This window comes from Betta splendens, chromosome 2 (genome assembly GCF_900634795.4).
Source record: "Betta splendens chromosome 2, fBetSpl5.4, whole genome shotgun sequence".
Lineage (NCBI taxonomy): Eukaryota > Metazoa > Chordata > Actinopteri > Anabantiformes > Osphronemidae > Betta > Betta splendens.
Window position 1 is genome coordinate 18,878,736 of NC_040882.2, and position 25,816 is coordinate 18,904,551.

Sequence of the window (25,816 nt, forward strand, 5' to 3'; positions counted from 1 at the left end):
ATGAACAAAGGTCACATTCTGGACAGAGAAGACAAGTGGTTTGAGAGAAGGGTGAAGAATACTAACAATAATATGTGACACTACAGATGTTACACAGCTGTCCCTGCCAATGGAGACGTCAGCCTCATGGGCTCTGGAGAACACGTCCTGATATGAAGAGTTCAACCCATAATTACAGGTTGTTCAACATCACATTTGAAGGTATTTGTACGTTAATTTGTTTGTTATCTGAGCCCAATAGAAACTGAATGAATGCTGTGAGTAAAGTTATGAGCCTGAGACATGACATTAGCACAGCTCTTAGCTTCCTACTGTCATTTAATCATTTAGCCTCCACAGACGAATGCACCTAAAAATGACCCCCACATGACTGTCCACCATCATTCTGTGTTTGGAGAAAATGGCTGCTTTCTTTGGGAATCATTCTCATACGTCTTTTAACTGTGTTTAGGTCAGGAGCTGTTTGAACGGCTTAACTAGGTTGGCCTTAACATTAAAGGAAAATTACACTTCACACATTTTCACTCTAACATCATAAAACACTGTAAACTTCACTTGGGCCTGTCGTGGTAAAAACAGTTATTAAATTGAAATAATAAAGGGGCAGGTGCTCACATGATGTGTGAAATCAATGCAAAATAATTATAAAAATACAGAAGCGTGACTCATCTACTCTAGACAACATTACTGTGTCCTACACATTTCCTGTTGCTGCTGCAATAGACATAACTCAGGGAGGAAGTTTGTGACTGAGGTCAATATGTTGATAATAAGTTCAAAATGGAGGGAACACTAGAAATGAAGGAGGCTTCAAGGTGGTTCACATTTCCTTAGTAAAAGTAGCATTAGCTCTAACACCATTTCCACTGTAAGCTACAGTCTCATGTGGCTCTTTTCAGTGGTCACAACACATTACACCTGTTAGAGTAAACACTGCATGAATGAACTAGTGAGCTGTTGAATCACTTGACTTCATTGGACCTCATTCTGGTTTTGAGTGGAGACCCGGCCACTTTCACAGATCTCATGATGAGTCACCAGAGGTGGAGGCGTTCGCACGCAGGGCGTGTGGTAATTATCTGAGGTCTCCGCCATTTTATGACAGGTCCTCTGAACATTTGTGTTTCTGTTTGGGGCCATTGTTTTCTCCTTGCGGCTGAAAGCGCGTTGCATCATGTCATTCAAACAGACATCAGTAAACTGGGTGACAGCAAACCTCAGCCACCAAACAGTGCAGCTGTGTGTCTTTTAACAGAAGCTGCTGTTAAAAGACACCTCAGATGTAAGAAGTGAAAGGCTAAAATATACACTAAGCTAATATCCATTTCTATTATTCCATAATAGAGGATAAAAGAGGGTCTCAGGTATGAAGAACTGGACGGCACCAGGTCCTGACATGATCCATGTCTACTGGTTGAGGAAGCTGATCTCACTCCATTAGGTGCAAACTACTGGAGGATGGAAACCACCCTGAATGGTTACCAAGGGAGCAGTCCCATCCAAGTACCGCCCAATAAGCAGCATCTGCACAACATGGAAGCTCCTGTCAGGACTCCCAGCAGCTAAGATGAGCAGGCACATGGATCAATACATGAGCAGTGCCCACACAGGAACTGGTAGTAACACCAGGCACATTAAGGACCTTGCCTAAGGGCCCATACGGGATTTTCGCTCTCACCGTGATATATACATAGACATAGATTTACATATATACATATATATGGGGTCTGAAAGTGGGTCATCCACATCTCAGGTTCAAGTTTCCAAATCTCTGTTCTTTTACTGTTTTCTGTTCTCATCATGTGAAATCAGCTTCTCTGACTCCTCACCTAAATTTTCCAAGACACTGAAGCGGTTATGAGACATGAATGAATATGGAGCTGAGACGGTGCGTCTACGTGGGGGCTTTGCTTCATTTTGAGAAGGATGAGACTGGCTCTTTGCGTGATAAACCCTGTTATCTAAAGAGAACGATGAAGAAGAAGCAGATGAATCGGTTCTATCGTTCATTAAATGAACAGGGGAGCTTTTGCTGTGGCTGCTTGATTTGACCCGAGGCTCCACTGGTGTCTTTTGCCTCAGGACCCCAGCTTTTGAGTCTTTCCTTGCTCTGGCTTCTTGTGCTGAGTGCTTGCTGTGGGCTGAGGCTGGTGGCTCTGCACTGCTGACCTGAGGGCGCTGGTCCAGGGGGAGGCTAGCAGGCTTTGACATGTTTGGAGAGGATGTGGAGGGACCAGCGCTGATCGTAGGCTGATCCTGCTGCAGGACAGGACTGCGTCTAGATCCGAGTTCATCCACTTGTGCTGTCGGTCGGCGATTTGTCTCCTCTTTTTCAATAAGTTGGTTCTGCAGGTCCTGGACTTGTGTCTGAAGCCCAGCAGGGTCATTTACTGCCTGGTTTCCCTGGTGGACAACCTCATCTAAGGTTAGAAGGCTTGGTTTGGATGTCTGCCTGCATGTTTCTGTGTTCACTGAGTGAAAACAAAACAAAATGCTGTCAGTATCATTTATTACTGACATGTTAGTGATATTTATGTTCTATAAGTGCTAAAATGACAAAATACCAGTGTTCATAACATATGTAATAATTGTTGTGGAGGCATTTTAACATTTTTTGTAACTGAGACATAAAGAAACTGACTTACCATATTTTTTGCCTATAAAGACACATGCACACCCTAATATGACCAACAGAAGAGTAACAACAATTGATATAATGCAGGAGGAAACACAGTCCCCTGAAATGAAAAGAACACCATATGTAAATAACACAAACACCCACTGGTCACTTTATTAGGAACACCCGTTACCTCTAATCTATTCATGAAACGTTAAGGCTCCACTTTACCTCGTATGTAGTGAATCTCTGAGACTCTGGTCTTGTTCATCTGAGGCTCGTGAACTCTGCACGTGACCCTGTGGTGAAAACATGTTTAGGCAACATCTAAAACAAAACGCTCAGAGAGGAAGGAGAGAGTCATTTAGACTTTAGTCATGTGTTCAATCACCAACTCACTCCTCACTCTGCATTAACACTAATCTGTTGCTACAGGTGGAGCAAACAAACAAGCATCATTTCATTAGAACTGAAGCTGAACCTGTTGGAGCCAGTGGGCACAGTTGCTCTCTTTGTGACGGTGAAGCATCCTCTGGGCTCTTGATGTCTCTTTAGGTTTTCACCACTGATGATGTTTCCCTGATCGTCTACAAATGTAACTTCAGGCTCCGGGAACCAGCAGCTCGTCTCACATTCCAGAGTCTGTGCACCGTCTGCACCTGAGACGACTGAGAGCTTTGGCTCAGAAAAGGCACCTGCAGAGACAGAAACGGAAAAACTGATCTTTAACTTTTGCATCCAACATTTGTCACAAAGACGATTTTTTCATTTTACCTTTACAAAGGTAAAGGATTAAACTTTAATCATCCAAACACAGTGAGTGTCTCTCAGTAGACAAACGTACCCACAACAAGCTCCAGCGTTTTGACAACGTTCCGACCTTTTCTCCCCTTGACAATCACACACTGGTATTTACCAGCATCCGTCAGCTGAACATCAGAAATCATCAGTGAGATGTTCCCATCTTTCAGTTCATTCATGATGAGGTTCGTCCTGTATCGGAAAGCTTCATTCTTCATGGCAAAGTCCTCACAACCGTCCCGGTAGAGGAACGCTAGGTTTGAACCTTCCTTTGACCATTCCACCGTTGGCAGTTCACCTGAGACAGAGATGTTGCAGGGCAGAACCACTGTTTCACCCACGAAGGCTTGGATCTTCTGTGGGGCGCCCTGCAGGTTTGTTCCTAAGAAGGAAACAGGAATGAGTTGGAAGAAAAATACTGGTAAATCACAAAGAAATCACTAACACCACAGAGGTCTACAGTATATACTGCACAGAATAGTCCCAATGAAGCAATTTCTTCTTAGTTAGCATTTGCTTCAAACCATAGAAAGCGGCTGTTTGAATCTCTTGGGTCTTTTATGTGAATCTTTGGGCTGAGATATCATCAAACGTTTGTGACTGTTGTGACCAAGGGAACGTCTGCCAAGTAGTAAAGCGTAAAGGCAGTTTGCTGCATTCATGTATATCAGAGACAAGTCGACATTTGCCATGTGAGGGTTGTAACATGGTATAAATGGAGGTCTCGTCTTTAGTGACCACCACCCACCGATCGTTACCTCACACATACACACAACCACACCAGTCTCCTTATCCTTATTAAACCAGCTGCACACCCAAAGAGAGTCTGTTTTCATACTGTTGTGCTTTTATATTTTCTATATTGCTGTAAGTATATAATTAACACATTAAAGAGGAATACAATGTGTGTCTTGCGCATATGGTTGTATTGACAATAAAGCTTGTAGCATCTGAGGATGTTGGTTTATTGTGTTGCCACAGGAAATGGTTTTGTACATTGAAATTACTGAGTTGTTGCAGGGTCAGTGAATGTGCCACGAGAACGAGGTGCGCTCGAAAGCGAAAACGGTGGACTCGGCGGTGAACGGAAAATAGTACACGGGGAGAGACGTTAAGGGAAGAAGAGGCAAATTACGGCGACGGTATTTTTTGTTTTGTTTAGCGCCGATCAAAGTGGCAACGAGGTAAAGTTTATTATTTAGATTATAATGTAGCAGGCGTCACCTGGTGAGTGACGTAAGCGCCTCCCTGATTGGGAAGGGAGGGGATAAAAGCTTGCAGGTGTTCCCCGTACTGGTGGTTCTGAAAGGACGCTGGTGTCGGTGGGAGCGTGAGTGAGAGCTGCACAGGGTGAGAGATTTATGGATTTGAGCGCTAGCAGTGTTGTGGTTTTAGCAAATTTAAGTCTTGTTGTTTTTAGGTTGTAGTGTCGCTGGAGCTGCGGGGCGGCCACGCAGTCAGTGGGGTGGCGTCCAGAGCGGAGACACGCAACGATCGTGCATACGATAATTGACAGGGCAGGTAATTATAACTAGAGGGGTTTTAAAGTAGAATATTAAAGTTGGGGAATTTATTAAGATTTGAATTAAATGTTGATTTCTGGTTATTGTGTTGCAGGGATTGCTGGTGCGGCATATCGCTGTTTCCTGCTGTCCGTTTGTGTTTATTTAAGGTTCTTTTTCTTAGGTTGGTCCACTCGGCCTTGCACGGCCTGTTGTCATATGCGGGAGCAGATTCTGTAAGGGTGGACTAACCACGTTTTTTTCTATTATTTTTTGTTTTTTTGTGTCGTTCAGTTTGTTTGCCATTTCCCTAGCCGTCCCCTGTGGATACCGTAGCCTGGCGCGTTGATCGTGTTGAAAGGCCGATCAGGGTGTGTATTTAATCACGCGTGAATTATATTATATTGCGGTGTCTTAACCCTTAGCATGACGGTGTGTGCGGTGTTCCACTAAGGGCTTTGCGAACCCTTCAGCACAGGGAGCAACGGTGCCAGTGACGATCAGATGTCTGGGGATGTGTGACGGGGACGGCGCTGTCTTTTAAGAAAACTAATAAAGTCTGCACAATTTAATCTACACCTGACTACACGCCATTATTCATAGTGAGTGAAGTGGGTCGATTGAGTGTCGGGCAACAATGTTTAAAATATTTGGCGTCTGCTAAGCTAGCTTAATGGTTGTCGTGTTTCGTTTATTGTATTGCGTTTTTGCCGAGCTCTTACGGCAGGTTTGAGGTGACCTCCACAATAACGAGAGGCTTCCGACCACCAGTAAAGCTTGATTTTATGACTGGACGCTACAAAGCTGACTTTGACTGTTTGTCTGTAACTGCGATCCACTCTGTGCAAGTAACTGTCTGAGATGGGTTATGACACTGGAGTCTTCTTCCAGTAAACACAGTTTACGAAGAATTCATGCTAAATCATACTTCCGCAAATAGTCCGGATGAGTTTAGAGTTGGCAAAAGCGTATTGAAAACGAGTAATCTAAGTGATTTAAACACGGTGTGCGGCACTTTGTGCACGTAGAGATAAAGGCAGAATAAGCAGGCATTACAGCGGCTGATCAGGGAAACACACGTACCTGAACAAGACGTGACACGAAGGAACAGCAGGACGGAGAAAACGGCGAAGCGCCCGAACGGAACTTTGTCAAAGACACGAGACAAGAATCCAACTTTGTTTGACTTCGCTGGTTTAGAAAGGTTCGAACCGCGAAGTTCAGAAGCGGCTCGATCCATTGCTGCGCGGAAGGCAACGGACTGCAGGAACACGCCCGTGAGCCTGTGTATTAAAGCTCCGCCCAATAAAGAGAAGTGGGACTCCTACACTTGGAGGCGCGTGTAAACTGTGCTCTGCTCTCAGACCTCATCTGTCCTGATGAACACAAGAAAAGGAATGCCAGCAAGGTTTCCACTTTCCACTCTGCTGTTTGCTACTGTATGTGTGTGGCTCTTATTGTCTACAACCACTGTCGGGCTGCTTGAATGAATTTAATAAAGTTCTATCTAATCTAAATGTAAATTGACTGATACAGACTGATAAAGTTACAGTCTTTAAGTAACCAGTGTCACCACTGTGTCACTGTGTTATCAGATAATGGCGTGCGACTGAAAGTGCGCCTGGATTCACTTATTATGATTCTGACGGTGCGCGTCTGTTTATACGAGATCAAAGCGTAAATCACGGATGATGGCGAACTGAATTGAACAGTGTGAGCATCTTGAATTCGTTTTGAGTAAAGCGCAATCGTGAAGTAAAACTACTGTATGCTGACAAAACAAAGAAAATTAAGATTTTTTTAAAATTAAATGGATTTGAAAACAGTAACACCAGAATTAAAGTCACACAGGGACCACGTGAGAGGCCTGTGGTTGAAACGAGCACAAACGGAAATAAATTGACGTCAGATGTGGTTCAGACTTCCTCTGGAGTTTTGTTGCAAAATCAATGTCATCTAAAATAAAATATGAATATATGCATTCAGAAATGTATGTTAATCCAAAATTATGGCCTAACCCCTTAACCATGCTAAATGATCAAGGGCAGTGGAAGTGTTTCTCAAGGACACACCCGGTGCCAGAAGCAGGGTTTAAACCAGGGACCTTCTGCTTCATAGGAGCTGAATATAACGTCAAACAAGCTCTGACAGTTACTGTTTGGCTTCCATTGATTTGTTTCTTTAAGCAATCCACCATCCAGAGCTTAAAGCCGTATGAGATTACAATGAAACACAAATATGCAGAAGTTAGTCAATGACGAATGACAACAAAAGATGATCTTTTAAGTACTTCTTCCCTGAGTGTTATGCTCCTGGATCCACACACAACATTTTTATGATCAGGTTATTATTTCAGGTATTATTTCTTTCTGTCAGGGACCAATCACATGTTGACATTTTTTTTAGGATCCAAAGTGACCCATACAGATGCGAAAGAATCGGAAGCAGAAAAAGGAGAAGCAGATGTTAATGTGTAAGTGGATACTTTTGTTCATTTTGACCACAATTTTATTATTTGGAATTACTGGATTGTTTGCTTAAATTGTATAACCTGTGTGAAATCCGTCCTGTTCAAATAATATGAATGTTTATTTTGAGTCAGCAATGCTTTTAAATGTGTATTGCGAAAACCGTACCATTATTGGTTAATCTGACTGTCAAGCATATCGGTTTTCCCCTTCTTTGGCCATGACTAATGTGGTTGGCCACTGCGGTTTGTCAATTATGGTGGTTGGATTTGGTTGGCTGAGAGAGAGGGGGGAGGGATAAAGAGAGACGCGGGAAAGTGAGAGGATGAGACGGGGAGTGAGAAGAAGAAAAGGAAGGAAAAGAAGGCAAGGTAAGTTTGGAAAAAACCCAGACGCAGGAAAGCCCGGAAGAAGTGGTTCGTTAAGGGACACGGACTTCATGGCGGCGTGGAACGGGCCCACGGCTTTCGGTGCAGTAATAGAAGCGGTGAGGTAGAACGAGGTCAGTTTGAAAACACTGAGCTTAGTTTAGCTGGACAGCGTTAGCTGACGCCATCTTGGCGAAAAGTAGCAGAAGCAGAAAATGCACATACAGGTGCAGCAGCAGGCAACACACAGAATTCATGATGAGTCTGTGAGCTGCTTAAATGTCCTAAGTGGTGGAGGCCACGTGGCTGATCAAACCACAGAAGAACACATTATTCACAGAGAAAGCAGGTGTGTCTGAGGAGGTCAGGTTCCAACGCAACACAGGAAGGTACAGAGGTGGAGCAGGAGGAAAGAGAGGAGAGGAGGCACCGTACCGATCTGACCAAGGCTAAGGAGAGGAGAGCCAATGGAAAACAGCCGTGGTTCAACCCTGGACAGAACAGAGGAGGAAGAGGCAGCTACAAGTCCCACAGGGAGAAAGGGCTCAACAGAAAACGCATCAGCTGCTGGAGACTTCATCACAACGTTTTAGGTTGTTGGTTTGGTCAAGGGTTGTTCCACCTTCTAGCCCTTGGGCTCATGAGTCTACTGTGAAACACACGTTTTGGCACAGAGCAGAGTTCTATTAGAAACTAGGAACATTTCAGCTGTAGAGGCCAAAGTGAAAAAACGTCTACAGTCTACTGTACAGGGTTAATTTGCTCTTTATCTGATAAATACCACTACGAAGGCCTGCAGGCAGCAAAAGCTGTGACTCATCGTTCCTCATAATTAACGACAGCCTGTGAGAATCCTCTGGGACTTACCACATGAATTAGTTTCTTATTGAGCCAAACATTTGACCAGATTAAGAAAAAACACTAGCAAATAAAAGCGTGAGACTGTTGAGGGACTGTGTGAAGTGAGAGGAAGGAGGCTCAGACCTGCTGAGCAGGTAAAAATAGGTCTGTGACCTTGAGGAGGAGATGCCAGAGGATTCTGCCCTGGTCTTCGTGCAGTTGAATAAGTCATTTACCATAAAATACTGTGCATATGTTCCATTTAATATGTGGCTTTTAATGTGTAAGAGGCAGCTTTTGTCTTAACAAGGACTGAATGCAGAATGTTACACACAGAGCCTGGGGAGATGTTGCCTGATATAATAAGGGCTGTTCTCTGACGCTTCTCCTGCTCAGCTTTGTTTTAGGTTAGACGTTGAAATGCATGTGGTTTTAGACGATTGCTAATGATTCAGCAGACGACAGAGACCTGTCTGTGCACCTACTGTACAGCCTGAGCCACGCACGCTCACATCCTGTTGACTCGACACGCACTTCCTGCAGCTATGAGAAATAGGACTGCCACATTGTGTGTGTTTCTGTATGTCCTCACAACCTGAGTGTAAGCGTCTCCATCTCCACCAGAGTAAAGTGAAAGTATTTGAATCCCAGTTCCATGTTTCCCTGTGCTCTTTGTGACTTTTGCTAAGTTTATTCTCGCACGTCTTATCACAGAGTTTCATCACTAAAGCAACTTGTTCTTTTACCGGTCAGTTCCCATAAGACTCTCGGTTCATTTAATGTTTATACCAGGACACATTCTTGTGTGAGTGGGCTGACCGGTAAGAAGCAACAGCAGCCACAGCCCAGTTATGAGCCAGTGTGTGGCTCATACTGTGTTTCAACTAAAGCATTAACCGAGCTGTGCCAAAAGAGTTTAGTGCAGTTTCCCCCGGGGCCTGGGATCTGTTCTCATGCCACCCAGCAGATCAGGCATTCACTGTAGCAGCAGCTTCAGCCTGATTTGTTAGGGTGAAGAAACAGAAGGTACCGTGCGAGTGAGAAACTGAGGTTTTTTTTCTCCTCTGCACCTCTTATCTCTCTCAGCCATCAGCGTTCTGAGCCTTACCCTGACAACCACCAGCATACTCTACAGACATTTCATTTTTTACAAGCTCGGCTTTGACTCGTTTACTTATATCTGAAAATAGAAAAGCTGCAGCCTGATCTAAAGTCTTTCCTCACCTGATTCATTACACTACACATTTTATTGTTCTGGTCCTTGTATTTGTGTTACAACATGTGCAATTAATAAATCTGTGACAAACAAATTTCTTTAAGTCTTCAACATAAACCTGTGTGAATACTCGATTTTTTCCATGAAGAGTCAGTAACCGGTCACTGTTTGACTGTTCACTAACTGACTGTCAAGGAAATTGCATAAAAAGGAGCACTGTGTGTTTTTCTACCAGTCATTCCCTCTAAAGACCTTTTATATTTGTCTAGTGTATATTAATACCAGGACGTGCTTTGTTGCCTCCTTTCTGTTTGTGTGTAACCTGGGTATGAGCTGCAGCATCAGAGTGGAGCAGTAGACTGGAATGTGTGTCTCTGAGCAAGGCATTTATCCTCAGCCTGCTGTGTGGCTACTGCTGCCATATCAATCGTGCTTTTAGAGAAGTGATGTATTATCTGCTGTGCTGCCTTTTCATTGAGCTTTTTAGGAGGCAGGTGACTCACAGGAAACAGACCCACCACAACTTCCTGTAACTTTGGTTCTGTCTGGAGCTGTTATCTACAGTAGTATCCATCTCGTGATTGTTCTCATGTCCAAAATCTCACACTCATTATGGTCTCATTATATTATCTAAAATTGGACTGAGAGGTCAACACCTGAAGACGCGCAGCTTAACACAAAGGCCTCGTAGCAAGACGCTTCCATCGCATTCCAAGGTCACGGCACGAGGAAACGCGCGCCACACGGGGTACTAGTGCAGCTGAAAAGATGCTGAGTCACACTTCTGCCCTTTTTGACTATTTGTTAAATTATTACTGTGAAGTTAAAATACATGTAACAGCGAAAAAGTGGCAGATGTTTACATTCGCGGATTTATTGAATGGAGAAATTTACTGTGCGCAAACCTGTCTTCAACGCGGGAAGTGTGAGCGCGCGGACGACGTCGCGCCTCACGCGCCGCACTATAAAAGCAGGTGACAGCCACCGGAAGCAGCCTCACAATGGCACGGCTGCTGCGGCGAGGACCTGTCGCGCTCTCTCTCTTCTTTCTGTCTTTGGTCCGTGGTTCTGAGGTGATTGTAGGAGACGCGTTCACTTTCCAGGACACTTCCCACTGTAAAGCAGCTGAAGGCGAACTGATTCACCGGGACCGAAACCAGCGGGTGGCGTTTCACACTGAAGGCGTGTGGAAACCTGACGACTATTACAAGGACAGAGTTCATTCAAACTCGTCCGTCTCCTTCGCTCGCACAGTTTTCACAGACTCTGGTACGTACGAGTTAATCTGCGACCACAGTCAGGCTAAGTTTATTGTCATCCAGCTGAAGGTGGTTGCGCCACATTACGCATCAGTGTCGGAGGGAGACGCCGTCAAACTCCAGTGCTTTTATGACACTAAAGCCTCAGCCGTGGAGTCCGTGGGGTGGATGAAACACGGGGAGCTCGTGTTTGAGAGGAACTTTTCCTCCAGTGGAGTCAGACGTGGAGCGGGACACGAGGGGAGGGTGTCGATGTCACGTGAAGCCTCTGGAGATGGAGACCTGTCTGTGGATGTGGCAGCGGCTCACGCGGAGGATGCTGGAGACTACTTCTGCTACGTTCGCACGAAAGAAAGAGGAGAGAATGAGTTTGTTGGTGCTGTGAGACTGACGGTCAACGGGAAAACCCTGAATAAGACTAAGGTAAACACGCAGTCTGTGAGTATAACATTATTACAGCGTTATGGACGCATGAGTCACGTATTTCATCTGCAGAGAGAAAAGGGTTATCCCTCTGAATCAGTTACTACTACTAGTACTTACTTTGGTTTTACACAGGGCTGATTAAGTTACTCCTGAATGGTTCTGTACTGGTTCGTCTGTTTATCTGATTGCATTGTTGTCCTAAAATTGTGGACTTTGCTGGAATCTGTGAGTTTCTGCTTGGGATGAATATTGTATCTAACCAACCGTCTCTTTTCGTTCCTCTCTGCAGCCAACACAAATCTGTCCTGAGGACAAAAGTTTGGGATCTGGGACTATTATCGGTTTGATATTTGGATTTTTAACTGTGGCCATTCTTTTTACTCTTCTTGGCTGGTGCCTGACGTCTCACACTTAAATAGTTCGTCCGTGCACCAGCCAGGAGGAGAATCAGAGGCTGTGAACCCACAGCGTCCTCGTCCCCCTCAGAGCAATGAATGTTCACCAATACATAGTCAGGAAGAGGAGAGTCATAATGTCATGACCAGTTAATAATGTTTTAATCAGTGAGAGTTGACCCTAATGAACTAATAGCATCACTCAGCCACCAAGCTGTGGAATGCAACGTGTGACATCAACACTCCTCAGGCTTTACACACTGAGTGGCACTGGTACATGCTGTCATGTTTTTATTTACTCACTTTGCACTTGGTAATTCAACGTGCTATTTGATCATGTAATTTAAAGTGCATTTTCAGCAATTCAGTGTTAAAAAGTGTCAATTCAAATAAAAGCTAAATGAGTTGTTTCATTGTGTCATGGTTTGTCGTTATTTAACCTGTGTGAGTGGAAAACATCACTCTTGTTTCACATCATCATACCGTCACTAAACTGTAAATGTGTGATTCATTTCTGGAATGAAAAAGTCTTTTATGTTCAGTGTAGGACACGTTATGACTATAATATTTAAAAGGTATACAGTAATATGAGTTGGTATTTTCTGTGAGAGAACTATGAAGGACTGGTGATGCAGTTGGAGGAACAGGATTTATTCAAAGCCAAAGGCTGAAAAAGAGGCCAATTAATCCTAATACTACTGCTGTGTGCTTTGGCATGCGTAGGTTGGTAGCGGCCCATACAGTACACATGGGCTGATAACCAGTCATAATGAACCACTTTACTTTGTGGTCCACATTCTAATGGACAGAACCACGTTGACTTTAGATTGTAGCTGCTCTGTATTTCTGCAGGGTTGTGTTTGGATGTTGTGTCTCCAGCAGAGTCAGAGGACGACACCAACGAGCACAAGGAAATAAACCTTTGTTTCTATTGACGCTACACTTCTAATAGTTCAGACAGTGGCAGCACAATCTCATGTAGGGAAATATAACCATGCACAAACAGCCTCCTAGGCCCTTTACTGTGTGTGAACATGAGACGATTTCAAAATCTGCGACAGTTATTGTCTGGCTTCCATTGCTTTGTTTTTATTTAAGCATTTCAGCGCTTAAAGCTTCTGACTTTTTCCTGTGAGTCTTGTTTTTGCCTCAGTGATTTAGAAGTATTTGTAACATGATCCTTACAAATACGTCCAGATCACTGTGAAGCCTAAATGGCATGAGTGAAATGAGCCTTTAAACACACTAAGACATTCAATTAGTTTATTTAGGGATGTTTGAAGTCTTTATAAGGAGAGTAAAACACAGCCTGCTCAGTTTAGACTTTTTTTTTACATTTAATCCGGGTGCAGCTTGTTTTATGCATGTCACTAAACGTCCTCTTAATGTGCTCCATGTTTAAATCCAGGCTTTGTGTGTTATCAACCTGCGCGTCACAAAAATCAGGCAACAACCGTCTTTTATCAAAGTCACTGACACTGAAGCGCGTTTGAACACGTTTAAGGATCCCATTGTTTCAGGTGTTTTTTATGTCCACAGAGTGTCACTGTTTATTATTGTTGATTTGGGACGTGCCAGTCACGTGTCTAAGGCGCCTTATAAAAGCGCGTAACTCCACTCAGCTCATCGCAGACGCCGCACGCGCCATGGCCTCCGCTTCGCTCCTCGTCCTCGCAGCGTTTCTCCTCGTGTGCGTTCATTTATTTCGTCCCACTCGTGGGCAGCCTGTGGCGCTGGGAGATTCTTTCAACTTCTCTCTGACTCAGTGTCCGTCTGGATCCGAGTTGGAGCTTCAGCACATCCTCCTGAATACCCCCGCTGTCCTCGTATCCAGCCGTGACGGTACCGGGTCCTGGAACACATCAGCTTCTTACGCGGAGCGTCTGGAACCGTCACACTCGGCTCTCGTCTTAACGAACATAAACTACAACGACGGCGGATTGTATGAGTTCACCTGCGGCGACGAGGATGTTAGGATCCAGCTGGACGTGGTGGTTCCGATAAAGTTTAGCGTGTTTGAGAACGAGACGGTTCTCCTGCCGTGTCACGCCGTTACCGCGGAAGGAGACGTCAAATCAGTGAGATGGGAGACAGGAGGGCAGCGCGTGGCCGCAGTGAACGTAACCTCCAAGAACATCACTTACAAAGCTGGATTCGACCTGCGTGCGTCAGTACCATCTGACTGGTTCTCTACGGGAGACTTCACACTGACTCTGGGTCCGGTTCGGCTCCAAGACCGAGGAGACTGGACCTGCTACGTCCAGGATAAAGCCGAGGTTGTTGCGAGGCTGACGGTCCAGAAGACCCGGAATGAGACCAGCACCGAGCAATCTGGACCCGTGAGTAGCAGCTTCCATTCAGTTATAGTCTGTCATTACATACGGAACTGAACTGTGTTTGTTTGTCCCATAAGCTCCAGGTAAATGAAGGAATGAGCCAAGAGAACGGAGGCCAAACAGCGTGCGTTGCCATCGCCGTCGTTGTGGCACTCGTGCTTTGTGCAGTGGCCTTTGGGATCGGATGGTGGATGAGGCCCCGCGTATGTCCTCCTCCTCCTCCTCCTCGAGCCCAGCGTGAAGGAGCTCAGGAGGATGTGCCTCTTTCCAGCCTGAACGATGGTGTGCAACCTAATGGTCTGGCTTAAAATTGACATAGATGATGTATTCTAACAGAAAGTGTACTTAATTTATACTTCACTGACTTTTTACCTAGACACTTTTCCAGTGACAGACGACATTACCTGTTTTTCCTAAACTGGAAGGACTGAATATGTAGCCAACGATTTTCTAGATTGCTTTAGTTTAACCTTCAGTCAAATAAATCAATTGCTCCACAGGTTTGTCCTCAACCCGCTACACACAGCGTTTACAGCAGTCAGTTTACAGGGGCTCATACTGGGTTTCCCACCATAACCAGTGAGGAAGCAGTTTTATTTAAATTTATTATGTAAATGGAGTATTTATTATATATTTAAGTGTACTGTATGCACGCACTTCAGAAGATTGACTAAGATTACAAAAAATTATGTGGATAATTGTTCACTTTATGTTTGAAACAATCGCTGGATAAGTTTTATTTTAGATTTGTTTACATAAACCTGCAAACTAGATTTTTTATTGTTAATAATATATTCATGCTACATTAACAACATTCCAATCAAACCATTCTACTTTAACATTTTCAATAAATGATTCTTTAAAAAAATTGATCATTTTTTGTGTTGTGTTGAGTTGTGTTTGTTTTTTGTTCAGGTTTACTATGTTCCGAAAATATCTACATCTGGATTTGGGGACTTCCATGAGTCCAGAACATTAACTACAAAATGTATGAATTGATCAAAATCAATGAAATTCTTCAGCACTTCAGGGGAGGCTTAAAGCAGCAGCAGGTCTCATATCAGGCCCACATCACTATAAAATACTGTGAAAAAAACACTTCAGGAGCAGTTCTTACAATGATTATTTGGCTTTTTTGCTTTGTTCGTCTAATGTTTAACCTTCTGTGCCTGGGGCTCATGTAAGTCTATTATAGATAACATAAGACTTTATTTGTCATTACAACACTGTGCAATGAAATTAAGGTGCCAAACAACCTGTGCAACATATGTTCACAAAAAATTTAGAAAAACTGAAGAACGGTATAAAATAATTAAAAGAAAGACACCAAATGTAAAGACCAGCCCCGTGTAACAGACACTCACGTTCTAACATATAACATAATATTCGACCAATTTAGGAAAAACAGTTTCAGAGGAGGGACTGGAAGAAAGGAAGGAGGCTCTGACTCACTGAGGTCAGAGGTCATAAGTCTGTGACCTTGAGGAGAAGACATCCAGAACTCGTGTGCATTCTACCTGGTAATCATTCTGTTCTTACCCTAGATTTACACATTCTAGTGTACTGTTATCTGTTTCAATTGCAGTATACAATATACAATTTATAGTAACCCCTGAAAACAATTGCACTTGTGCTTTATTTATATATGCCATAATTTACAAACAAATCTGAGCAGAGAAACACATTAGCTGTAAATTAAATGTTTAACCAGCACTAAAATACAAACATCACACTACAGATGTGTCCTGTCCCTGTCAATAAAGACATCAACCTGTTGCACACATGGCTTGCTCTGGATAACATGTCCTGACAAAACCCCTGAGTGTGAACGTCCTCGTCTCCACCATGTGTCAAAAAGGCACGTAGCAGGAGAAACTCAACCCAGTTCAAACCAGTGTAACCACAGGTTGTCCAACATGACACTTCAAGGTATTTGTACATTATTTCATTTATTATCTGAGCCCAATAGAAACTGAATGAATGCTGTGAGTAGTTATTAGCCTGAGGCATGACATTAGCACAGCTCTTGGCTTCCTACTGTCATCATCATATCTATATACATCATTTAACCTCCACAGACGAATGCACCTGAAAATGACCCCCACATGACTGTCCACCATCATTCTGTGTTTGGAGAAAATCGCTGCTTTCTTTGGGAATCATTCTCATACGTCTTTTAACTGTGTTTAGGTCAGGAGCTGTTTGAACGGCTTAACTAAGTTGGCCTGAACATTAAAGGAAAATTACACTTCACACATGTTCACTCTAACATCATAAAACACTGTAAACTTCACTTGGGCCTGTCGTGGTAAAAACAGGTCACCACACATTACACCTGTTAGAATAAACACTGCATGAATGAACTAGTGAGCCGTGGATTTGACTATGGAAATCACTTGACCTCATTCGACAACAGTCTGGTTTTGGACAGTGTGGAGACCCGGCTACTTTCACAGATCTCATGATGAGTCACCAGAGGCTGGAGGCGTTCGCACGCAGGGCGTGTGGTAATTATCTGAGGTCTCCGCCATTTTATGACACGATGTGGCTGAAAGCGCGTTGCATCTTATGATTCAAACAGACATCAGTAAAGTGGGTGACAGCAAACCTCAGCCACCAAACAGTGCAGCTGTAGAGACTTGTTAAAAGACACCACAGACGTTAGAAGTTAAAGGCTGGAGGAATTTTAAAGGGGCTTTTCAACATTTAGACACAGCTTTAATAGAGCTGAGATTAGTAGTATGATAATGAGTCAGTCTTCCAGACTACAACTCATTGGAAAGTGCAAAATGTGAAAGCAGCGGTTTACTACTTTTAAATAAACAGTAAAGTAAAATGTATCAATGGACACAACTAAGTAAGTTATTAATTTACTTTGTGGTCCACATTCTAATGGACAGAACCACGTTGACTTTAGATTGTAGCTGCTCTGTATTTCTGCAGGGTTGTGTTTGGATGTTGTGTCTCCAGCAGAGTCAGAGGACGACACCAACGAGCACGAGGAAATAAACCTTTGTTTCCATTGACTATACAGTTCTAGTGTGTTCTAGTGTCTACAGTTCTGAGTGAAATGAGCCTTTAAACACACTAAGGACCAGCATGAGACATTTAGTTTAATTAGGGCTGTTTTATGAAGTCAGTGATTGCATCACGTCACTCTGCCACCAAGCTACAGTATGGAGTGCAACATGTTACATCCCCCCTCACAACCCCCTATGGCTTTCCATACTCTGGCTGTAGTACCAGGTGACTCTGCATCAGCCTTATGAAGTGTTACATTGTAGATGATCAACATGTCCTGCCCTCAAACCTGTGGGAGCCCCCTCCTCTTCAGCAGAGCAGGTTACATAATGTTGCGTACACAGCTTGTGTGATGCATTTCACAGAACACCAGCTACCTGTGATGAGAGCCGTCCACCGTCTGTGTTCTAGTCCAGGTCGTCTCTGTCTGTGGACACGAAGGTTAGTGTCACACCTTCACACTTAGTGCTACGCTGCTGGAGGAAAATACTGGGCTTCCAAATTTCCAAATGTTTGGCTTTACAACATAGAGGTTGAACTGTTTTCGCTCCAGTAAAAGAAGCTAATGGTATAAACAATGTTCATCTTAGTTCAGACACTTCACTAGCAGGTGCTGCTTCAGCTCAGATTCCTTTGGGAGGTGTGGTTTGCGGTGCCGCCAGGTTCTGATGTGGTTGTTGTGACACGTGTGTTGAATGAATACCTTTGTGTGTCAGTAAACCACCAGGGCTGTGCCTAAAGCACACAACGCCCACATAATCTGAGTTAAGTGCTGTCTGGTTCACATCACCACTGAGCGGTTTGTGCTTCCACATTAACTGACATGATCTGTGTGTGTAAAGCATTTATCACAGTATCAGAAGTTACACACACAGCGTTCAAGCTGCCACAGCTTCAGCTACTGAACAGTCATGTGGCACAACGTAACACTTCATGTGGTCAAGGCTTAAATCACCAGTAAAACATGCTTTCACTCAACTACATTATTCACTAATTCCACTTGTGTAAAATTGTGCGATCCACCAGGTGAACACGTGACAAACTGTCCTGACAACACAAGTCCGTTTGGTCATTAGAACCACACATACACATGGTTTTATTCATCTTCCATATTAACTTAGGATTTACTTCAAATGTCTTATAGTACATAGAAAACAAAGAGCAGGAAACTTAGAAGTAAGTCTACATGGTTCACAGGGATAAAAATGAATATACATGTACAACAAAGTAAGTGTCAACAGATGATCTGCAACCATAAGCGTTCTATGATGGTTCCAGGAACGTGTTCTTAGTGACGTTCTTGACATGAAGTCAAAGGGCTTTTCTAATCTGTATAACACAACACAGAAAACAAAATTGGCTCCACTCGACATTTAACAGAGACAATGTACAGTAGGAAAGAAATTAATAGAAATGTAATATAAATAATATAAAAGGAGAAAAAAGACAAGTGAGAAAACTCTGAAAACAAAATGTACAAAACATTAGCAATATACAGCGTGTAACAGAGAGCACAGTATGAATGAAAGTGTCAATGCGTAATCGCAATAAACAAAGCGAGAGCAAGGTATTTTCTGAGTCACTTCTGAAAAGCAGCCAGGTTATCTGAGCTTGAAGGGAGAAAGATGCACAAGACTGCAACACTAATACGTTATAGTATGAGTCACTGAATCAGCTGAAAACAGAGTCTTCTTAATCACCACACACTTTTCTCCTGTAAGTTCATTTGTAAACTAGTATTTTAAATGTGCGCTCCGTTGTGTTGGATTACTGATTTTGAGAAATACATCTCGGGCTGCAAATGAACAATAATCTGAATTTCTGGTCTGTTTAGAGGATAAAACTTCACTGGATAATTCTACTACCTTCCTACAACATGCTTGTTCTTCACCACCTTGTGCCTCAGTGCACGAGCTCCAGCTGGCTGGTGGAGAAGGGAAGGACCCCGCTGACGTAGTAGGCGATGCCCAGGGAGAGAAGCGCGATGACCACCAGCAGCAGCAGCACCCTCCAGAAGCCCAGGTCCTCCACGAACTCCTGCCAGGTGGTCCTGAAGCTGGACAGGACGCCCTCGCTGTTCTGCAGGTTGGGGTTGAGTAGGGAGTGGCTCTCCATGGCACTGGGACACGCAGTGGAGGAAAACGATAAGGGGAGTGACGGAGGAAGTTCACGGCTCAGAGTTTTGTGTTGGTAAAGAGTTGGTAAAACACTCAGTCTGGGGTATTTGTTGCCTTGAATGCCGCCAAAGCACTCAATAACATATAAAGGCCCGTTCATGTAACACTGAGGTAAATATGTTAACAAGTGTTTAAAAACGAATGCAGCATTCAGAGTGCAGCGACACCCTTATCACAGTCCACGTCCCTGTTAAACCTTGTATACAGGCATAATTACTCTGTGGTTGCTATTGTTAAGTTACGTCTAGAGAACTTAATGTCTTGATTTTCTAGACAAACTCATGCTGCTGAATGCGGAACTGCTCGGCTGAGTGTGAGATAAAAAGGAAGTTATTACAGATTCTCTTTTTATACATTCTTCAGCGCCAGTTCTTTTTTAAGAATCACCACCAGGAATGAACTTTGAGCCAACAGCCACACTTGCATTAGTGGCTAGGCTACCATGACCAAATAGATGAACTAAAGCTTTGTGGCAAAAACGAAAATCGGTATTAGCTCTGTTTAACTGCATTGTGTCCGAGAAAAGCTAAGGCTCAAGTGAGATAGTGAGCAAAGTAAAAGTCCATCCGTCATCCTTGGTTTGAACAACCATCAAGATGTAATTTTAAGCCCAGTGGCCAGAATGCACAGTGATCAGAGCAAGAGTTGGAAGAGCAGCATTTGCATGTCAAAGCGGGCTCAAAAGCCAACATTGTGCTTGGAGTCGTACAGTTTAATACAGGAATCATAGTGTGATTGTGACACATTATCTTCAGAGAGCACATTTATCTGCTAGCTTATAAATCAAGAGCACAGACACCACATAATCACCACAACTAAAGTGATACAAGCTGAATCTCCCTCAAGCCTGTATCTCTAAACCACAACTCCCAGACTGGATCTCTAAACCACAACTCCCAGACTGGATCTCTAAACCACAACTCTACCCACAGCTGTAACTCTCTCCCGGACTCAACTTACCTCTCACTGTCGGCCATTTGCATGGTTTCCAGTTTGGAATGGGCTCCTCTGTTGAATCCTTTCACTTCCTGCTCCTCCAGTCCCTCCAGGAGTCGAATGGCGTCCTTGTTGACGCCGCGTCTCTTTGCCAGCACCAGCGGAGTCGACCCGTTGTGGTTGCTGTCAGGAGGGGAACACAGCGGTGAGCCCAGACACTCAAACATACTGTACACAGAGAGTTTGTGTCAATGGTTAAAGCCACTGTCAAAAATGAAACATGTCTTACTACTTAACTCAAACCCCAGGGTGACTTAGTGTTGCATGGGAACAAAAAAAAGTCAGGGCAAACAGCTGCACCCATCCCCCCCATGGACGATTCTCCTTCCTGTCTTGATGACTGCCTTGGTGATTCTGTGCTTACGTGGAGCATAAGGACATAGGAAGTGTAATACTGGGGAGGGGGAGGCATTGAGGCTGAGACTGCCAACACGTTCATCAATATTTTCCACAGGGAAATATTTTCCACATGTGGTGGAAAATATTTCCGGGCGTTCAGCCCAGAAAACTGGGCGTTCAGTCAAACTTTTCTTTTAGGTGCGAAAACGAAGATGCCAAGAGTGCGTGGACAGTCGAACTGACGCAAAGAGTGAAGCTTAAGGCTGCGCAGACGCAGCCGTCCTGTCACCTGCTAATGACGGGTGGTGGCTCTGACCAGGCAAATGGTCAAATATGCTGGAACATGACATGTCAACTCATAAAAAACCAACATAAGACAAAATAGCAACCATTGTCAGAACCAAATTAATTCATCAGGTGCACTATGAAGTTCAGGCAACAATGTCATAGTTATTAGTTAGTAAAAGTATTTAGTAAAAGCTGAACCACTTGTGTCTAGAAACTAACGTACACTACACACGGTACAAAGGCACAAAGAAAAGCAGTTTCTTACCAGATGTCAATCTTGAGCCCGTTGGATACGAGGAACTGTATAGTGTCCACATGCCCACACAGATGCAGAGCTGTATTCCCTTGATAATCCGTCGCCAGCAGATCGGCCCCGAACTTGTGCAGCAGTCGGCATATGTCCACGTTGCCCCGGGCGGCGGCTAAGTGCAAGCCGGTGCGGCCCCGGTTGTCGCGGATGTTGGGGTCGCATCCCGTCTCGAGGAGCCTCTTGGCGAAGGCCAGGTCTCCATCAATGCAGGCCTGCAGCAGAGGCACGTTGGTCTGCGACGAGTCGTTGATGAAGACATAGGACATGTCCGAGTGGGTGTCAGAAAATTCCAGCGTACCTGGGTTGAGGATCAGAGCAAAAAAAACAAGACTGAGTGAAATCAATATCTTTTACAATTAGTTTTACAAAAGTAAAGTTTATTATAAGTGCAGAAGGAAACAAAATGTGAAATGAGAACGTACATATTTAATATTAAAAATATCTATATGTATGAAAGAAGATGTTAAATAGCCAATTCCTTTAATCTGTTCATGTTTACAGCAAACACCACCTCCACATGTTAATACGCTGCAAACAGCCCATGTCACTTATTTACAAACAGAACAATTTACAATAGTTTAGTCAATCAAACATATTATGGATTTGTGATTAGACAATTTATGTGCACTGTTAGCTAGCTAGCACATAGCTACGGCACTGACCACGGGTACTAACGAAGACATCAGAAACACACGTTTATAATTATCATGAACCTTTAGTCTGTGTTTGCGTATTTGTGTTTGCGACTTCGCACATCGCACAGATTTTAACGTTTCCGAGCTCGTACTTTTTAGGAGCCGTTAGCATGCGGGCGAAGCTAATGATAGCTTGCAAGCTAGCGTTTGGAACGCGGAAGCAAACTAGGACTTAACAACTGTGGAACGACACGCATCAAACAGCCCTGTGGTTTCGGCGACTCTCCGCCTGTCGTCACAACACTAACCTGTTGGTTTGTTCCACAATTACAGAAAAAATATATATGCCGCCCTCCTTCGAGCTGCGCTTGCTATCAGTGCTACAGTTGTTTTGCTAGTTAGCCTCTTCTTCTGCAGCTGAAAACAAAGGCCTCTGTCGCCATCTACTGGGGGAAAGTTAGACCTGTCCAACATGAGCGTTCCCATGCCATTCGCGATCTTTTGAAGCCGAGTTGCTCGTCGGCAGTTTAAATGGGCTGGTAGTTTCAATCTGTCAAAGCTTTGCAATCATGACAGGCGTACTTAAGATCTATAAGTTAGACATGTTTCACATTACATATATCTGTAATGTATTTAGGACTAGTGAAGTCTGTAATTAGATATATATATATATATAAGATATATAAGATATCCAGAACTAAATTTTGACAAATCACAATTACTATACACGGAGAAACATTATTACACATCTTTGATTAAATAACTTTTATTTGGGAATAAACCAGGGACTGTGGTCCCGAACAACCACCTATTGATGAGGGTTTGATGGTCATTTTGCGCTGATGCCGTTCTCGCTCACAACCAGCAGACGGCTTTGTTATGACTGTGTCAAATGCAGTGTGTCGATTTCATCCCAACCGTGTCAAAGTTGCTGAGTGCTTCACATGGCTTTGATTTCGCCATCACTAGGAAAAGGTAGTGGTATTATGATATCAGGCCACAATCATGTTCTCAGATATCAGATGCAAACGTGGTGGTGCATTAAAAGCCAGTTATCTTGTAAATGGCACAGTTGCGCTGACAATGACAGAGCTCCTACAAACAATACGCCGTCCCTCCTCAGACGAGATGATGCTTTATTTTGAAGTGTGTGAGCACAGAAATACAACATCGTAACAGACATGTTATCAACAGGTTTTATTACAAATCCTCTTTAGGGAATAAATTAATTTTGCTTTGACAATTGAGGCACATTTAGTTTGTTGCTTTGTGAAACTACTTGATTTAGAAATAGGATTAAGGCCAAACAGGCGGTGAAAACAGTCAATAAATCATAGGTGGTGACTATATTTTCCATACAAAACACTTTAAGGGGTTTTTCATTATATTTAATCATCCCATTCCAACCAACCTCAGTGAATAATACAGATCATTTTTATGACATAAGCAAAGTAATAACAGTCTACATTATAAAAGCAAACACGCAGACAAAAATGAAAATAAAAGAAAAATAACATAAAACGAGAGATAGCGATAATGTTAGCGCTATGAGAGGCAGATCTATGTGTTGAACGCAGTAATCATAGTGGTTACAAGTCACTCAGTGGCTTTTTACTGTCCAACAACAAAACAGGAGGCATCAGTGGAGAAAAGAACGATGTTATCCAGTTTCACTCAGGTGAGAACTTTAACTTACATCGTAAATGAAAGATGATCTTATGTTTCCCTCTTTTTTACCCAAAAACGGTGAAAGGAAGCATAAACTAACTACAATGAAGCACTAACAGTGTTACAGATCTCTACTCTGACATACTGTGCTGGGAAATACTGGAAGCACTATGTACAGCAATAATTAACACATTTATATAAAAGAGCTTGTGTTTTGTTTTCTGCTGCAAATTTAGTGTCAATGCATTCAAGGTGTGATGTGATAAAAAAAAGCATTAGCTTGGTCAAAACGTAATGAATGTGTAAAAGCTTGTAAAGTAAAAAGCCTCAGTACTCAACTTGTTGATTGTTGTAACCCACGACTTCACATCAGTGCAATATAAATGAATGAGTGCTGTCATTCAAGGCCTCCTTGCCTGCTGCTTTTAGTATTCACGACTGTACTGGTTGTTTCACATTTGCTTTGCACCAAAATCACATACTGAATTATCAGAACGTCAAATCTAAAGGACAAATAAGGATCAATTTAAATAGAAGTTAAATTAATCTAACTCTAATCCTTTTTTTCTCTTTGTCATATTTTATTTGGCTAAAAACCAGAGTTTAGAACTTTTTGTCCTTTAACATTTAGCATTCGTCATGTTTCAAGTCACTGTTAACGCACCAGGAATAGCAGCCGTCATTAACACTTCCTGTTGATGACCATTTTCATCACAACAATGTAATGTTCACTCTTGAGCTGTTTAATCCTCACAATAAAAACAATGGCAGCTGATACACTATTGCTATTCATGTACAACTGCATGGACACTGCAAAACTATTAGAATAGAAGAACTATGGGTACAGTGTCTATAGAGTGAGCAACCATGAGAACAGATGACATCATTACCTCATCTGTAAAACAACTGCAGACAGTTACAGTCATCAGAGAAAAGCAACAGGAGCTTTATGCTCTTTTGTTAAACTATGGGTGGGCCGAAACACCATCAGCTTCACTTAGATTAGTTCAGACCAGAACTCATGTTCAACCCACTTTCATCCGCATCAGCATCTGACTCTGTCTGAACCGACTTCTCTGAAGCAGGCGTCCACCCTGACGAGTAAACGGTGCGGTGCCGTCCAACGCGGGCGGCGCTGCCCGAGGTAGCCGAGAACGATTCAAGCTAAAAAAGAAATGAGAAAACGGACACAACGCAAACACAACAAACACAAACAGTAGCACCATGGTCGGTGATGACGTCGAGAAGATCCGTCGCTGGGACTCCTCTCTTTCCATTTCCTACCTCCAAGTCTCGTGTTCATCCCTAACGGGAATTTAAAACGCCTTGAAAATGCAGCTCAAACTATTCTGAAACCATCCGTGAAGCAGCCTCACTTTCATTCAGTCAGGATTTTATGGATTTCTTTTTATATCTCATCCTCCGTTACCAACGCCTCACTTTCCTCCTCGGAGTTTCCGCCTCCTGATGTTTCCCTCCCTCCGCCTTTCACCTCCTACTACAACAGCTTGCTGCAGACTTGGCAGCGGCTGACTTTGGAGAACTGCTGGCCTCCCTTCAGGGTCTCCTGCGCCGGAGAGCCGACAAACTCCTGCCTGGGGTCCACGGTGGTGAGCCAGAAGCTGTATTTGTTGGCAAAGTAGTGGCACGTGCCTTTGCCCCCGTTGCATTCGATGAACGGCGTGGCACGGAAATCCTCCAGACAGGAGCCGGGCGACACCAGCGACTGCCCTCCGCCCTCAGCACCTGCTGCTGTGTGCTGTGACGGAGAACACAGGAGACTTAACCAGCAAGAAGATGAAGAATTCATAGAGTACAAAGATTTAATGTGAGGTTCTGGTTTTTGATAACCAGTAGTGAAAATGCATTGTCAACACTAGTTTTTAGTTCAAGTGTACAAATGTTGTCTTGTTCCCCACAATGTTCTGACCTTTATAGAATAATAGTAACTAAATCAAAGCATACTTTCTATGAAATATGTGAGATATGAGAGTTGCTGACGTACCATAAGGAAGGAGTAGCCAATCCAGAGACTCCTCCAGCCAGGCGGGCAGGTGGGTATGGACGTGTCCTGGCTGTGGACCGCCACGGCCTGAGATGGAGCCTCACACACTGAACATCTGGATCAGACAGAAGCTCTACATATTATATCCT

General features: G+C 43.5%; 5 protein-coding genes and 1 long non-coding RNA gene across 11 annotated transcripts in view; 3 read left to right on the forward strand and 3 right to left on the reverse strand.

The window, feature by feature from the left end:
- Positions 1 to 412: 412 nt before the first annotated feature.
- On the reverse strand, positions 413 to 6,208 carry LOC114866246 (butyrophilin subfamily 3 member A3-like). Of its 2 annotated transcripts, XM_029167987.2 has the most exons (6): positions 6,004 to 6,208; positions 3,462 to 3,800; positions 3,099 to 3,312; positions 2,849 to 2,916; positions 2,646 to 2,738; positions 413 to 2,471 (listed from the first exon to the last, which is right to left on the reverse strand). In XM_029167987.2, exons 1-6 carry the CDS (start codon positions 6,158 to 6,160, stop codon positions 1,780 to 1,782), a joined length of 1,563 nt encoding a protein of 520 aa, XP_029023820.1. In that variant the 5' UTR covers positions 6,161 to 6,208; the 3' UTR covers positions 413 to 1,779. The 2 variants fall into 2 exon arrangements, with proteins under 2 accessions (XP_029023820.1, XP_055362742.1); XM_055506767.1 differs by lacking the exon at positions 2,646 to 2,738.
- Positions 4,628 to 5,891, forward strand: LOC114866365 (uncharacterized). The gene is made up of 3 exons (XR_003787692.3): positions 4,628 to 4,768; positions 4,839 to 4,939; positions 5,036 to 5,891. It is a non-coding gene; the product is annotated as an uncharacterized LOC114866365 (long non-coding RNA).
- Positions 6,209 to 8,940: 2,732 nt separating the features above from the next.
- LOC114866322 (uncharacterized) lies at positions 8,941 to 12,302 on the forward strand. Of its 2 annotated transcripts, none has more exons than XM_055506770.1 (2): positions 8,941 to 11,509; positions 11,787 to 12,302. In XM_055506770.1, the coding sequence occupies exons 1-2, from the start codon at positions 10,814 to 10,816 to the stop codon at positions 11,910 to 11,912; spliced, it is 822 nt and encodes a 273-aa protein (XP_055362745.1). In that variant the 5' UTR covers positions 8,941 to 10,813; the 3' UTR covers positions 11,913 to 12,302. The 2 variants fall into 2 exon arrangements, with proteins under 2 accessions (XP_055362745.1, XP_029023933.1); XM_029168100.3 differs by having other exon boundaries at positions 8,941 to 11,494.
- Positions 12,303 to 13,125: 823 nt separating this feature from the next.
- On the forward strand, positions 13,126 to 15,098 carry LOC114866305 (uncharacterized). Its single transcript, XM_029168089.3, has 2 exons — positions 13,126 to 14,231; positions 14,306 to 15,098. The coding sequence occupies exons 1-2, from the start codon at positions 13,422 to 13,424 to the stop codon at positions 14,534 to 14,536; spliced, it is 1,041 nt and encodes a 346-aa protein (XP_029023922.1). The 5' UTR covers positions 13,126 to 13,421; the 3' UTR covers positions 14,537 to 15,098.
- Positions 15,099 to 18,309: 3,211 nt separating this feature from the next.
- Positions 18,310 to 22,460, reverse strand: ankrd46b (ankyrin repeat domain 46b). Its single transcript, XM_029168101.3, has 4 exons — positions 22,303 to 22,460; positions 21,315 to 21,657; positions 20,387 to 20,545; positions 18,310 to 19,368 (listed from the first exon to the last, which is right to left on the reverse strand). Exons 2-4 carry the CDS (start codon positions 21,623 to 21,625, stop codon positions 19,152 to 19,154), a joined length of 687 nt encoding a protein of 228 aa, XP_029023934.1. The 5' UTR covers positions 21,626 to 21,657; positions 22,303 to 22,460; the 3' UTR covers positions 18,310 to 19,151.
- Positions 22,461 to 23,108: 648 nt separating this feature from the next.
- The window catches only part of col4a6 (collagen, type IV, alpha 6), a 70,027-nt gene continuing 67,319 nt past the window's right edge, over positions 23,109 to 25,816 (reverse strand). For all 4 annotated transcript variants that reach the window (XM_055507061.1, XM_055507060.1, XM_055507062.1 and 1 more), the window contains 2 exons: positions 25,668 to 25,782; positions 23,109 to 25,421 (listed from right to left, as the gene is read on the reverse strand). In XM_055507061.1, coding sequence (XP_055363036.1) covers positions 25,161 to 25,421; positions 25,668 to 25,782 — 376 coding nt within the window. In that variant the 3' untranslated portion in view covers positions 23,109 to 25,160. The remainder of the gene's footprint in view (positions 25,422 to 25,667; positions 25,783 to 25,816) is intronic.

Coding starts and splice junctions, on each gene's coding strand:
- LOC114866322 (XM_055506770.1), top strand. CDS start 10,814: ATGGCACGGCTGCTGCGGCGAGGACCTGTCGCGCTCTCTCTCTTCTTT. Junction 11,510..11,786: donor CTAAGGTAAACACGCAGTCT/GTGAGTATAACA, acceptor TCCTCTCTGCAG/CCAACACAAATCTGTCCTGA.
- LOC114866305 (XM_029168089.3), top strand. CDS start 13,422: ATGTCCACAGAGTGTCACTGTTTATTATTGTTGATTTGGGACGTGCCA. Junction 14,232..14,305: donor GCACCGAGCAATCTGGACCC/GTGAGTAGCAGC, acceptor TTGTCCCATAAG/CTCCAGGTAAATGAAGGAAT.
- ankrd46b (XM_029168101.3), bottom strand. CDS start 21,625: ATGTCCTATGTCTTCATCAACGACTCGTCGCAGACCAACGTGCCTCTG. Junction 20,546..21,314: donor GGGCTCAAGATTGACATCTG/GTAAGAAACTGC, acceptor CCCTCCTGACAG/CAACCACAACGGGTCGACTC. Junction 19,369..20,386: donor CAAATGGCCGACAGTGAGAG/GTAAGTTGAGTC, acceptor TGCGTGTCCCAG/TGCCATGGAGAGCCACTCCC.
- LOC114866246 (XM_029167987.2), bottom strand. CDS start 6,160: ATGGATCGAGCCGCTTCTGAACTTCGCGGTTCGAACCTTTCTAAACCA. Junction 2,917..3,098: donor GTGCCCACTGGCTCCAACAG/GTTCAGCTTCAG, acceptor TTTTCACCACAG/GGTCACGTGCAGAGTTCACG. Junction 2,739..2,848: donor AGAGATTCACTACATACGAG/GTAAAGTGGAGC, acceptor TTTTCATTTCAG/GGGACTGTGTTTCCTCCTGC.